This window comes from Ctenopharyngodon idella, chromosome 5 (genome assembly GCF_019924925.1).
Source record: "Ctenopharyngodon idella isolate HZGC_01 chromosome 5, HZGC01, whole genome shotgun sequence".
Taxonomy (NCBI): Eukaryota; Metazoa; Chordata; class Actinopteri; order Cypriniformes; family Xenocyprididae; genus Ctenopharyngodon; species Ctenopharyngodon idella.
The window spans coordinates 23,946,423-23,961,705 of NC_067224.1; the positions used below are offsets into that span (position 1 = coordinate 23,946,423).

Consider the following 15,283-nt stretch of genomic DNA (forward strand, 5'->3'; position numbering starts at 1 on the left):
TCCGAGTAGGCAGAAACATTTGTGATGTTTTGGGTTGCTAACTCCAAGGTAAATTCTGGAAATTTGTGAAACTCAAAACATTAAAAAAAAAAAATAATAAAAATAAATAAAATACCTTATCAAAACATGCCACTTTTACACATACCAGCACAAACATTCAGAATAATCCTTTTTCCAGCTCTTTCCAGTAATCCTTTTATGTATACCATGTGATTTTGAAAGGTGCTTGATATAAAAGGTACGTGAAAACGTCCTTGAATCTAGTGTTCATAGAGGAGTGGGAACCCTGAGATCCCACGCCACTACACGTGATGTAGCCTAGATGTGTATGATAAAGATTATGCATAATTTAAAAGTATTAGATAAAGCATTAAATAAATAATGCTGGCATGATGGCATCTGATTCTTTATTAGCAGAATAGTGTTGACAATTCAGATCCGTTATGATCTTTTATTTTAAAATTCTATCAAAGAGTATAAAAAATTAATATATGAACATTTACATCACAGTAGTTTAGGATTTATAAACTCATGGAATCCATTATCTTTTGGAATCAGCATGACAGTGGTTATGAGATTATTTCTGATGTCTGATGAGATTATGGATAATACTGTCCAGAAGCCCAGATCTATTAAAGACGTGATTTAGAGAGTGCTAGCAAGCTTTTCTGCTCCAGGATCTGTCCGAAGAGTCGAGCAGCTTCCTCAGCACATCCACGATGGATGGTCAGTCCAAAACCTCCATGTCCATAGTTATGGATGACCTGAGGTGAATGAAAACAGCATGGTGTGTGTAAAGAGAAAGAGCTAAGCAAATGAAAGAGTGCTTTCTTTACTACAAGCTCACCTCAAGCATGTGTGGTCCAGATCGTATGGTCTCTCTCTCCAGTCTAACTTTGCTGCGTGCGGGCCTGAGACCAGTCCAGTCCCCTACTATCCGTGCATGCTAGAGAGAAAAGAATTGAGCAGATCTGTAGGAATATGGAAAATCACTCCTTAAATAAGAACTCTAGACAACTTCTGATCTCCTACCTGTAGACTGGGCTCAAGCTTGCAGGCATCTTCCCAGATTCTTTTATGGTCAACAGAACTGTTCTGCAGATTCCAGTTTCCTACTTGGAAAACTCCACCCACAGAGACTAAACGACTCCTGCAGATACAAACTGAGTGCATTAATCCTAAGACAAGACTATATTTTGCATCTCATAATAAAAATAACTCAAAGATGAGGGGAACCAACACAGCATGTTTGACTTTTCACAAGTTTATATTGACTGTGACCTTAAAGAAACTCACCCAGGTATGATGTATGTTGAATTACCTCTAGATGAGAAATTATGTGTGGAGATCCAGTGTTTTATCCAGGGAGCATCTACCTGCACAGCACAGAATCTGAGGTGACACTGTTCTGTCTAAAACTCAAACCCTGATTGAATTTTTTTCCACTAAACCTCACCTTAATGATCTGGCCTCTGGCTGGCTGCAGCTCAGGATCAGGCTGTAGGTCTCCTGATCGGACACCAGAGCAGTTGATGATAACATCAGCACCACTATCTGCCAACTGGAGGACAATTTTTTGAGGGGTGGGATAATTGCAAACTTTGAGAACAGTCACTTTACAACAGAGATGCGGTTCTCAGTAAAGAGTAGCTGAAATAGTGGTTGCTATACACTATTTCCACTGCATCTTAGTATAAGTATGAGTATGAATCACTGCTATGCATGATTATAAATGTTTAAGTAAGGAATAATTGACGACAGGCTGTTGAATTTTTAGAAAATAATGCACACCTGAGGTGATAATGCAGCCACGACATGAAGCAATTTATCCTATTGTTTACTATATTTATTTGCTTGGTCAGTGTCATTGTGGGTTCTGGTTCTTTTGCTGCTGTAGGCTGTAATGACTATTGAAATAACTGAAATCATTTGGCAAAATGATATGGACATGTAATGTGGTCAAGAGCTGCCTGGAACTACTTTAACCATGCGTTTGCTTGAAAATAACTGCACACCTTAAAAATGTTCGTGAACCAGTCAGATTTGAGCATTCAACAGCCCCATAGTATAATATTAATTATTTTAAATAAATAAATAATATATAGCTGTTTTGTTGATTCAGTATTGATTTATAATTACCTGAATTTTAACACCTATATTAAAGCTTTTCAATTATGGAAAACAATGCAAAAACACATGCAAACCTCTTTAAATGAACCAATCTTTCTCTGATGAAACTTGACATTTCTTTGTTTTAACCTGTATAGAGAACAACAGAAATGATTAAAATGTATATGTTAGTCATCTATACAGTATGCAACTTCATCCCACTTCAGGTTTCTGTTAAGATCTCTCACCAATCCATAAGCCATGGCAGGTATGTCTTTCCTTCAATCATGAGAGTGGTGTTGAACCATCCATAGCTGAGAAATGGACATGTAGATATGACACAGAGATCAATTACATTTCAATTGAACTGAACTTAAATCAATCCATCTGAACCTTAAACACCAGCACTTAAAAATAATATAAAGTAGGTCTGCCCTGATTCAGTATTTAAAACATTTAAAACAATGTCAGCAATATCAATTATGATTAGATGCAGCTGATAAGTAGTACCTGTATCCCGGAAACACATCCAGTTCACGCTTAGTCAGCTGGCGAAAGCCCAACACAGCATCTTTAAATGAGGGGTCCTGTTTGAGGGGGGCAGAGAGACAGCTACAAAATATGTCTGAAAGATTAAGCATTGTTTCTGTTCAATGACATGCCACATCAACGGCATGCTACATGCAGCTATACGGTATTCCACACTACTATACGTTTTAAATATCAAGCATTTTAAGGAGGGAAATGAGAATATTCTCACTGGTACAGTTTCAGTGCACAGGTTATAGCCAGACTGGAGGAAGATTCCCATTTTCACTGATTCTGGAGAGTTGAGGAAACTTAGAAGATAGTCAAATGTCTCTTTGTTCCATTTACTGTGAAAATAGAATAAAAACATTTTATCCAATTCTAGATTATACAGCATCTCTGAAAACATAAGGGTGTGCTTCAACTGATTCATATGCAATTTTGGATTCAGACACTTTCACACAAATGAAACCTCACGTTTCTTGCACGTTCCCCTTGTCATACAGATACGGCTGCCAGAGTCCAGCTGCCCCGTCGCTGGTGGTGAGTGGAGTGAAGATATCAGCATACACCTCTATGTTGAGAGGGGTGACCCTGCCGTGAAAGTGCTGGTAGATGCTCTGAGCGGTGGAGAGGCCGATGACCCCCGCTCCAATGATGCACACCTTCATGTCTGCAGAAAAAAGTACCATTACAGATGAATTCTTTTGCAATATATATGTATATATACAGTTCTGTGCAAAGGTCTTAGGCACGTCAGTATTTTCACCCCCCAAAAAGGGTTTTAAGCCAGTTATTTATATCTTTTGCTGTAGTGTGTCAGTAGGAAATATCAGTTCACATTCCTAAACATTCATTTTGCCATTACTTGTAATAATCTAGTGAGATTTTCGTATGCACAAGGAGTCTGACAACAGCCAGTGTTCCACACTGAGATCTGATCTCACCATCATCGAATCTGTCTGTGATTACATGAAGAAACAGATGAAACTGAGACAAACTAAATCCAGAAGGACTGTGGCCGTGTCTCCAAGACGCGTGAAGAAACCGACCTGCAAAGCTACCTGAAAAAAGATGTGCAAGTATACCTGGACAAAAGCTGTTTTAAACGGGGTGGTCACACCAAATATTGATTTGATTTGGTTAATAGAAGTGAATTGATAAATAAAATCTATTTCTGACAGTATTTTTTGAAAGTATCCTCACTTTACAGCATTTTTACACAAGTGCCTAAAACTCTTCACAGTACTGTAGCTTTGCAGGTCAGTTTCTTCAAGCGTCTTGGAGACACGGCCACAGTTCTTCTGGATTTAGTTTGTCTCAATTTCATCTGCTTCTTCATGTAATCAGACGGATTTGATGATGGTGAGATCAGATCTCCGTGTGGAGCACTGGCTGTTGTCAGACTCCTTGTGCATACAAAAATCTCACTGGGATTATTATAATTAATGGCAAAACTGAATGTTTGGAAATGTAAACTGATATTTCCTTCTGCACACTACAGCAAAAGATATAAATAACTGGCTTAAAACCATTTTTTGGGGGTGAAAATACTGACGTGCCTAAGACTTTTGCACAGTACTATATATATATATATATATATATATATATATGTGTGTGTGTGTGTGTGTGTGTGTGGAAAGGTTCTTTGTACAACCCACCAGGCTTTATTTATTTATTTATTTTACTTTCGCAGCAGTTCATTTTATTTCTACAAATAATTTCTGCTTTATCTTTGCATCTTATGTGTAAATAATATGTAGCCCTTTCCATTTGAAATATTATCACCAATCACCAATGCTGCCACCCACGTGATTAATCCTGAAGAAATCAGCACATGCAAATATTTATAGATATATAACTGTTTTCCTTATTGGTCACCTTTATGTAAGATTTTATAGTTGAGTAGGTAATACATTGCATGTAATACCAAGCTGGAAAGAATATCACAGACAGTTTCACTCACCTGAATTCAATTGCACCAAAGTTTTCTCCCAAAAACTACTAGGAAAAGTCCCATAGGCTTTTATTGCTTCTCTCACACATGCACTGCCTTATGACAGATCAATTTAAGCAGAAACCAGAATGTATTAGTTAACTTTATTCCCCATTACGTAACTTCGATAACATATTCATCCATTGTCTTTACACAAAGTTTGAATGACGGGGTAAAGTCCACTGGTTTATATTAACCAGGCTCTAGTGGCAACTTTTTGATGTCTTAAAATAGGCTATTTCACTTGAACAAATACACTGAATTTATTTAATTCATAGGTCAACCTTACACCTATTTGGTCAATATTATTAGTATGTTATGTTAACTTAAAAAAAAAAAAACATACACAGAACAAGACAAATAAGTCATACATTAAAGAAATTTAATATTACACACACACATTAAATCATATATTATAGCCAATTTTAAATGTATATAAATTAAATTAAACAAAAATATTTATGTTAGCTTTATTAAGTAATTAACAAAATTATGCAAATATACCAAAACATATGGATTTTATTCTTAGTGGCAAGTATTTTGATTCAGGGGCTCAAATATTTTGAATCTCCATTCACCAAAAAAAAAAAAAAAAAAAAGATTCGTTCAGATTTGTCCAGTGGAGCTGCTGCATGTTACAGGTGCTGACAAGTGGTCAGTGAATCACTGAAGTCGTTGAATCACCCATTCAACCAATTCGTTATTTGACTGAGTGATTTACAAAGCAACACTCCTTTAAAATAACAACTATAAATCTACAAAAAGACTCCTGAAAGAGTCTGCAATAAATACTCATATTATCCACAACTGAGAAAAATATTTTGTACATTCATTGAGTGAAGTGCATGGCATGGCTATTATCAAGCTATAAAAAACAACAAAGATCGCCTTAATAAAACCGAGTTACAGTAACCTCCTTACATTCCCACAAAAGAGAGGTGCTATAAACCCAGTTCATTCAACATATCCAACGAGATTCAGATTCAAAACTCTGACTCGTTCAGTAAAGGGCGTGTTCGTTCAGTAAGTCCAAGCTGTTCAACCAATGATATACTCCCACACAGCCAATTCTCTAATGCCATTGGTCCATGCTATAGTCACTCTTTGAAATCAGGAAAGCAGTCCCTCGTTTCGAAAGGGAGAGAGATTCGATGAACGAAAATTATGGAAGTGAACAAGAACGATTCGTTCACATGAAAGATTCATTCAAAAACACGGAATCGCAAGCACCACTATAGGCTCTATGAGCTGAGAGCAGCAGCAGTAGTAGTCCGTGTTTCAGCCACATGTGACAGTGAGTAGCCTAATAGAGAAAGAGAGAGAGAGAGTGAGAGAGAGTGAGAGGAGTACCAAAACATCATCCAGCTCATGTCAAAGCGGAATCAGCGACATAAACAACGCCGAACAGCGGCTCAGCCATATGGTCTTTTAACAGTGGCCCCATCGAGCGCGTGGAGTTGCAGCACAATCCCCGTGTATCTGGCGCTGCTGCTAGGGAAAAATCCGCTAGTCGGTTTAGCTTGTGACAGATAGACTGGCCGTTGTGCTGGGAGATTTCCATCCATGGCTCTGGTAACCCTGCAGCGCTCGCCCACTCCCAGCGCGGCGTCCACTTCCAGCACCGCCACCACCAACGCGGGGGAGGTAAGCGGAAATAAACACGCTGAGATGAGATGATGTAATGTTTAATAAAATACATAAGGGGACGCATATATGAGCCACGTAGGCCCTAATGCTAATACAGCTCAGGCTGTAGAGCTAACTAGCAGGATGCCATCAGAGTTGATGGAGGATTGAACACTGACACTCTGAATGTCTGCTGTTGTGAGATGACACGATTCGCCTTGGGCTTTTTATGAAGTATAGCCTACATATATACATAAAATATATACACAAACATAAATATAATTCTTGGCTCAAGTTGTTAGGTTTTACATGATCATTCACCTTCATCTTGTGTGTTTTGTGATTTTGCTTAATCTCTGCTGACTGTTAGTGTGGTAGTGGTTAGATGAGGTGTGATGCTTGTGTTGGATCCTGGTTAATTCTGTCACCAGGAGAGAGTGCTTGACAGGGCTGTTGTACTTTATTGAGCTAATGGCTTGTTTCCCGGCTGTCCTACAATTTGTGGTTCAAAGATTGTGAAAGAATATGTCTAATTTTAGTAAACAAACCACAAAACACTGTGTTTTCTTTGGTACAGACTGGTTTAACTAAGGATTAATCATGAATACCATGCTAAGTCTTAAAGGTGCACTCCGTATGTTTTACTAAAACGTTATACAAATGAATGACACTTTCGGGGAAAATTATTAAAATTATGTACACCCACATAAGATGAAGACTTCAGACATATCAGCCATCTAAAAAGCTATTTATCATGGAGTGTGTCGTCACTTAAGGGGTGCCGCTGTTGACATCACGTGACCAGCCGTGTCATGCAATTGAGTGAGTCAGTGTGCAAGGTGCTTTGCAATGCATAAACAAACAAACAAACAAAAAATTTAATTTAAGCTATGTTATATATATATATATATATATATATATATATATATATATATATATATACACACACACACACACACACACACACACATATATATACACATATATATATATATATACACTGCTGGTCAAAAGTTTGGAAACATTACTATTTTTAATGTTTTTGAACGAAGTCTCTTATGCTCATTAAGGCTGCATTTATTTCATAATAAATACAGAAAAAACAATATTGTGAAATATTATTACAATTTAAAATTATGGTTTTCTATTTTAATATACTTTAAAATATAATTTATTTCTGTGATGCACAGCTGAATTGTCAGCATCATTACTCCAGTCTTCAGTGTCACATGATCCTTCAGAAATCATTGTAATATGCTGATTTATTATCAATGTTGGAAACAGTTGTGCTGCTTAATATTATTTTATAACCTGTGATACTTTTTCAGGATTCTTTGATGAATAAAAAGTTAAAAAATATCAGCATTTATTTAAAATAGAAATCTTTTGTAACAATATACACTACCGTTCAAAAGTTTGGGGTTAGTAATTTTTTTTCTTTCTTTTTTTTGAAAGAAATTAATACTTTTATTCAGCACGGATGTGTTAAATTGATAAAAAGTGATAGTAAAGATTTATATTGTTAGAAAAGATTTATATTTTGAATAAATGCTGTTCTTTTTAACCTTTTATTCATCAATGAATCCTGAAAAAAGTATCACAGGTTCCAGAAAAATATTAAGCAACACAACTGTTTTCAACATTGATAATAACTGAGTATCAAATCAGCATATTAGAATGATTTCTGAAGGATCATGTGACACTGAAGACTGGAGTAATGATGCTGACAATTCAGCTGTGCATCACAGAAATAAATTATATTTTAAAGTATATTAAAACAGAAAACCATAATTTTAAATTGTAATAATATTTCACAATATTATTGTTTTTTCTGTATTTATTATGAAATAAATGCAGCCTTAATGAGCATAAGAGACTTCGTTCAAAAACATTAAAAATAGTAATGTTTCCAAACTTTTGACCAGCAGTGTGTATATATATATATATATGTGTATATATGTATATATGTATGTATGTATGTATGTGTGTGTGTGTGTGTGTGTTCTTGTGACAATTTAATATTCACAAAGAAAGACATATTTACCCAGATTTGTAGAATTCCTATCTAAAATTAATTCTTAGATAAATCTTTGAGGATAGTCCTACTTAGTAATTAAAAATGTATATTTTATTTTGGGCTATGATGGGATCAGTCGGTATTGGTAATGTTTGCGCATACGCATCTTAACAAAACAAGTACATCTTAACAAAACACACTTTATATATTATATACAGACACATCATAACTGGTGGTATTAATAGGGACAAATAGGGACCAGATAAAAAAAATAATAAAATAAAAAAATCACTCAGTGCAACTTTAAATGGCAAGATGTGTATACAAAAAATAAGCACACACAGAATATGCCACTACATTCTTTGGTGGTTATTTTTATTTTTGTTGAAAATATAATGACATTGCTCCTGTCACTGTATGTAGTAGTAGTAGTAAATGGAGGAGTTTGTTTATGTTATTGTGTTGGACTGTGTGCTTCTATTCAACTGGTCAAGCCGTTTTAAAAGGGGAACTGTCAAAGAGCTTTTTGGTCATGGTCTCTCTTGTATACAATGAAAATGTCCAACAACAGAAATACTGAGCACTGCCTTCCCCATAGTTCCTAATTTGTGCTTCCACAAATACAACTAAGCCATTTCGGTTTGCTTAGTTATCGTGTTAATTTGCTAGTGTATCTGTATGGTGCAGATCTGCAGGCAGTCAATTTCTGTTACACTAGCCCTTCATGAGCTGCTGTTCTTTGTGTGAAAGTTAAAGGTCTGCCCCCCTGAGGACTGCATTTCTTCTCAACAGAAATTTAAATCTAAGTCATTGTGCCCTGGCACAGCTAAGCTCCTCTCATGCGATGAAAGGCCTCCTGTTTTTACCTTTTCATTAGGAGCTAGACCCTTTTAGCCAGTCTCACTAGGAGAGCTGTATGGCCTTTATTTGTTAGTGATTCTCAGGAGGTGGTTCTGAAAAGTATCAGGAAAACCCTGCTTTTTCAGGAATGGTCTTGTAGGTTTTAATTTAAATTGTCTTTCCTCTATGAAAGCACCCACCTTCATAATAGTTTCTCTGACATCACAGTTGTCTTAGAAAACGATTGTACAAGTTACACTCAGTAGGAGGCGCTAGCACTACACATTTGAACGGTAGAGCACAAAGTGCATGATCTGATGGATACTGTATTATGAGAGTAACTCTTGCGTTATTAAATATAGATATTTGTGCACTATTTTTATTATATATATACACACAGTTCAGGCCAGGGCATAAATCACACTTTAATTCGGTTTCTGTCATGGTACCAGGGTCAGATTAACAACATTCTTGAACCTCTTAGGAAATGTGGTCTTTTGCTTCTTAGGTGGGCTAAACCTTCTTTTTTCCTGATTGTTCAGATCTTTAATGTTTAGATTTATATAGTACTTAAATGTAAGAATGATTGCGTAATGCGCTACATTAGTGAGGACACACACTATTTAGAATTCACAGCACAACCTCAAACATGAGGACTGGGAACATGCAGCTGCAGTGATGTCATCTCATGCAGACACTGAGAGAGAGAGGGATAGATAGACTCGTAGAAAGGAGGGGTAGCAAAAACCCATTGAAGAGGAATAATTACGGTGATGTTAGTTTGGTTTTAAGGTTCCAAGGGTAAAAATCTGCAGAAGCTTTGTGTGGTATTCAGGTTCAACATGAAATCAAAATTGACCTTATTTATTTTAAAGGATTAATTTACAAGGATTTTTAGTATTATAGAAGCGGTCCATATGACTCTTCAATTTAAAGTTGCTCCTATCAGGGTTTTTGGGGCCGATCACCTATTACCGATTACTGGAAGCAGTATTGGCCGATGGGATCACCGAAATAAATAATACTACATGATAAATAGAAGGCTTCAAATAGACCCATTGTGGCTATTTAGCTATTCTTAACAACAATTTATTTTAAGGATAAAAAAATGAGATGAGAAAGTATCATGAATTGACAATTTTTTATTGGCAAGCAACATATTCCATTTCCTCTCTTAAAGGTGACTAGGAACAACTTAGAGCTTAACAAATATAGCGTTCCTGTGAAGTAAATAATAATAATAAAAAAACAACAAACAACAAAACAGAATAGTCGTTATCAACAGAAAGTAATCAAATGTAAAACCACTGTATAGTCTTCACTGTATGAATGTATAAAGTGAATGGGAGTCTACTGTTGGGTCATTCCGTGTCAAATCAACCAAATTTCGGAATCTTCCTCGGCTCAAATTTTTGATTTTGTTATTATTTTTTCTGTAGAAAGACAAACATAAATAGTGATGGAATCCAAAATATTAAATGTCACAGATGAATATTTACTGAGTAATCCACTGTTTTGTAAAGGGGGGTCATAATGACAATTTTCACCTGAGATTTAGAGCCAAATTAGAGGGTTGTAAAAATGGCTTTAGAAAGATGGCAGCATAATTAGCTCCATTAGTAAATTGATAAATTGTACACATTTTCAGTGGTCAAAAACCAAATGTAGGTCACTTTGCATACAGCTGATACTTTCTTCTTTTAAAGAGGAATATCTGAAGACCAAATAATGTTAAAACTAGAAATGTATCTCTTGGTTTTTCTATCAACTCAGTTGCATGGAACATACCTGTCTGAGTGCCATAAATATTCCTTTTCCAAAGTTTGCATGCTTGTAACTCTAATAATATTCAAGATGTCTTAATATCCTTCTAGATTCTCATTCTTAATAAGCTTTTCTTTTGAAATCTTCATTTTCAAGGCCCTATATATACTTCATTCCCATAGATATGGGGATCTCAAAGCAGCTCCGTGTTCAAATTCAGAAGTTGAATTTTACCCATTTTCAATGATCGAAAACCAAATGTGTTTCACTTTGCACACAGCTGATAATTATTGCATTTAAAAGGAAATGTCTGAAGAATAAATAATGTTTAAGAAATGTCTTGTTTCCCTCTATCAAAAGAATGGCATAAAGCATAACTCTCTGAGTACCTAAAAAACAATGAAAATGGTTAAGTTGAGGCACATTAACTTGCTCTCAAAAGTGTATTTATAATCTACTTGGATCAGTTTTAAGGATATTTGGAAGATGGGATTTTGTTCATTTTAACAGCTTCTGAAGCTACCAAGTATCATAACTGCACATAACTGCTTTGACATCCCTATATCTATGAGATTGAACCATATAGGGCCTTAAAAATGAAGATTTCAAAAGAAAAGTTTCATAAGAGCAATAATCTAAAGTGACATCAAGATATCTTTAGCACTTCTTGAATTAAAGACAGAAATTCAGAAAAATGTTAGTTTTTGGCACTCAGAGAGGTGTATTGTATTCAACTGTTTTGATAGAGGGAAACAAGATATTTGTTATTTGTTCTTCAGACATTCTTCTTTAAACACAATAATTATAAGCTGTTTAAAAAGTTACATACATTTGGTTCTTGACCATTGAAAATGGATAAAATTCAACAATGTGAACATGGAGCTGCTTTGAGATCCCCATATCTATGGGACTGAACTATATAGGGCCTTGAAAATGAAGATTCCAAAAGAAAAGTTTATTAAGAACGAGAATCTAGAAGGATATTGAGATATCTTGAGTACTTTCAGAGTTACAGGCATGCAAACTTTGGAAAAGGAATATTTATGGCACTCAGACAGGTATGTTCTATGCAATTGAGCTGATAGAAAAATACGAGATACATTTCTAGTGGTAACATTATTTGTTCTTTAGATATTCATCTTTAAAAGAAGAAAGTATCAGCAAGTTTCAGTAAATTTACCAATTTACTCATGGAGCCGCATTGAGATCTCTATATCTCTGGAATTGAACCATTGAGGTCCTTGATTTGACACGGAATGACCCTGTTGCTGTAGGAATGAACACCACTTTCACACTCATCTGATTGACAGATAAACTGCACACTCTTATTTCAGTGTTGTTTTTTTAATTTTGTGGATATTTCAGTTTGCAGTTTGCTTCGTACATTGTTCTTCGTACAGTTTGCTTCATACATTGTTTAACAACATTAAGTTAAAGAAGGTCAACTTTATCATTCAACTGAACTGTGCAGGCTATGTTTCAAACACTTACCTTACTCCGTTCCATCACTAAATAAAAACTGTGAATCCTGTATCCTAAGACTTTGCCACATTGAGATTTGGCTTAAGCAATGACAACAGTCAAAAAAATCTTTCAGTCTTCTGTGCTCTCTAAAATGTGTAAATCTAGTATCCACATTAGGACATGCACCAAAAATGAGGTATTCCAGTTGTGGAAAAAACTTATTTATACAGAGAAATATATACTAAAAAGAAAAGAAAACAAAAAAGTTGTTAAAACTCATCAAATATTTCAGCTCACTTTTTAAATGCTGTATCAATACATCACATCATTAGTCATATGATTGATTTTTATCAATGTATTGTAACACCCCTAAATTTTATGGGGCTTTATATGAAGTTTTGCCAGCCCCAGTTTTCTTACTTTTGTTTTATTGAAAATTGAGACCAGGAATTTCCTAAATTCTTACAGATTTGGAACGACATTTGAGGTAGTCCTTTAATTCACGTTCCTGTCGTGCATATTTTAATAGAATTTCACTCAGAAATTTGTCGCATTACAAAATTAAAACGAGTTTGTGAATGCTCAGCAGCACCGTATTGATTTCTACCTTTTTATTTTTCACCTTTCGCCCCATGCTGTCTGTTCATCCACTTAGAACGCAATAAATCACAGAAGAGCCTCACGCCTCCAAACAGTCTGTTTCTGTTCACAAACCTCATTGTTTCCACTGCTCATTCTGCCCTGCTTATAAAGTTTTATAAGCCCAGCTTCTGCATGAAGGGACAGATTTTGGTACGTGCAGAGTTGGGCAAGATACTTCCAAAATGTAATACATTATATATTACTAGTTAATGTCATTTGAAAGCAATTAGTTACATTATATTATTACTGTCTCTGAATTGTAATGCGGTACACTACTTTTGCGTTACTTTTGAGTTACGTTCACCAAAATAACCACAGAAGTATGACGGCATAAAATACATTTTGTAGTTTATTGCTGCTTATTATACATCCAGTAGAGGGCGATGTGGTATAGCATAATGACTGTGTAGGCCAGTGATCTTCCAGGGGGGGCTTGGAGATAGCTATTTGAGATATATTTTGAGATAGCTTATAATTAATTTAAATATATTAATATAATGTATTATTAATACGTTAAATTAAATATTAACAAACACCACCTCTCTGCGTAATCTGCGATTGTTTCGGAGCAGCTCACGCCGTTTCTCGTCGTGAAATACAGACTCCAAACACCCAACCGCATCAGTAACATAGTAAACGCAAACTACATCTCTCAGTTGGATAAAGAAAACCAGTATCGCTAATAAATTTTTGATTGATGACGATTGCAATGAAGGTAAAGACGATTACAGTGGCATACATGAGTTGTACATTAGGCATGCGCGAGTCCGTAATAATTGATGCGCAAACAAACCGTGTATGTGCGCTCGCGGCTCATCTATTGCTTTGTCTTGACCGCGCTCTCGTCCGGCGCATTCTATCTCTTCTCCGACCCTGAAGCTCTCTCGGTTATCTTAGTGTTAGCGTGGCACCTGTCCAGGAGTTTTTTTTTAAAGTGCTATTTCTAGAAAGTTCCCTCAGTGACGCATATAGATGGCAATAGTGCACTTGACTATAATGTTCTTGTCCTTTTCTCTGAAAATAATGGGAGTAGCTATGTCACAAATGTAGAATCCGTCTCTGCAGTCATTTCAACCATCGAATTCCAGCAGCAGGAAATGGACATAGTATTTTACCCGCGGATTTTTTTTCCTCTGGTGCTGGAATGTCTTGAGATGTTGGTAAAATAAAACTAACACCACTTAATTTCAGGTTAAAATGCGTTGTTGTAACGTGCGTTACTGAAATTGAAACGAGTATAATATTACCCGAATTGTATTAGTAATGTGTTATATTACTGCGTTACAGCAAAAAGTAATAAATTACTGTAATATAATTTTGTAATGCGTTACTCCCAACACTGGGTACGTGACAGAAACCGTGGCACGACCAATTCCCCTGACATGGTTTCTTCCCCTTCAGGCATCTGTCACATCTGACCGTGGCACACTCCCCTGCCTCCATTCAGTGCTACATACCACTATCAGTAACCTAATAACCAGAGCCGTCACGTTCATATACAGTGAGGAACTATTTTAAAAACACTCTTTGTTATGATGAAACCTTATCTTAAGGAGAGGCCCCGTTCTTCACGTTTCAGCTTTGAGAGAACATTTCTTCTTTGTCATATTATGCTGCTGTGAATAGTGAAATATCAAAGCTTTTTTGTTATTTAGGACACATAGGTCTTGTATTGTGCTTAAATGTTACACATTTAGCAGAGAGAGTGAGAGATCTTTGGTGGGGGGGGGGGATTGTTGTTAGGCCGGATTGTTGTGTGTTGCGCTGGGTTTGAGTCGGGTGAGGTTGTGGAATTTGGAAAAGTTCCGATGCCTGAGGGATTCTGGCCTCTCCATTATTTATTCCAGAATTGTGCTGACATTTTCAAAACAGATGCTGAATTTATAACTTATAATTTGGTTTTGGTAGAAGATGTGTGAAGACGTAATTAGATGCATCTTTTCTGATGTAATAAATCTGTTCTTATCTTAAGGCTCAAAGCAATAAAATTTAAAATAGAACAGTGTGGACATGTCTTTGTGCTATGTTGTTTTAGATAACTAACTTCTGTTTCCCTCATACTTTCTTTTTATTTTCCCAGGACTTTGGAAGTGACGATGAGCGCCGGCTAAATCAGAGGTAACAACTGGCTTTTAAATGCAAGTTTTTGTATATTTTTGTGTGCGAGTGTGTTCTCAATGTCCAATCTGTCAGAACCACAATGGGAGGAGCCTTCATCGCACCCTGTAGTTTGAGAGATGGTTCTGCTCCATTGTTCTAACACATATAATCAAGGATATCTGAGCCCAGGCGTCTGA

General features: G+C 36.0%; 2 protein-coding genes across 3 annotated transcripts in view; one reads left to right on the plus strand and one right to left on the minus strand.

The window, feature by feature from the left end:
- Positions 1–390: 390 nt before the first annotated feature.
- dao.3 (D-amino-acid oxidase, tandem duplicate 3) lies at positions 391–4,754 on the minus strand. The gene is made up of 11 exons (XM_051893490.1): positions 4,604–4,754; positions 3,115–3,310; positions 2,870–2,984; positions 2,620–2,696; positions 2,358–2,423; positions 2,205–2,259; positions 1,457–1,561; positions 1,297–1,376; positions 1,033–1,150; positions 848–946; positions 391–764 (listed from the first exon to the last, which is right to left on the minus strand). Exons 2-11 carry the CDS (start codon positions 3,306–3,308, stop codon positions 633–635), a joined length of 1,041 nt encoding a protein of 346 aa, XP_051749450.1. The 5' UTR covers positions 3,309–3,310; positions 4,604–4,754; the 3' UTR covers positions 391–632.
- A 736-nt stretch (positions 4,755–5,490) lies between these two features.
- Positions 5,491–15,283, plus strand: part of ssh1a (slingshot protein phosphatase 1a) — a 46,763-nt gene continuing 36,970 nt past the window's right edge. Inside the window, exons 1-2 of one of the 2 annotated variants that reach the window (XM_051893478.1) lie at positions 5,491–6,277; positions 15,067–15,104. In XM_051893478.1, the coding sequence (XP_051749438.1) occupies positions 6,197–6,277; positions 15,067–15,104 (119 nt within the window). In that variant the 5' untranslated portion in view covers positions 5,491–6,196. The remainder of the gene's footprint in view (positions 6,278–15,066; positions 15,105–15,283) is intronic. The other variant, XM_051893475.1, reaches the window with a different exon arrangement.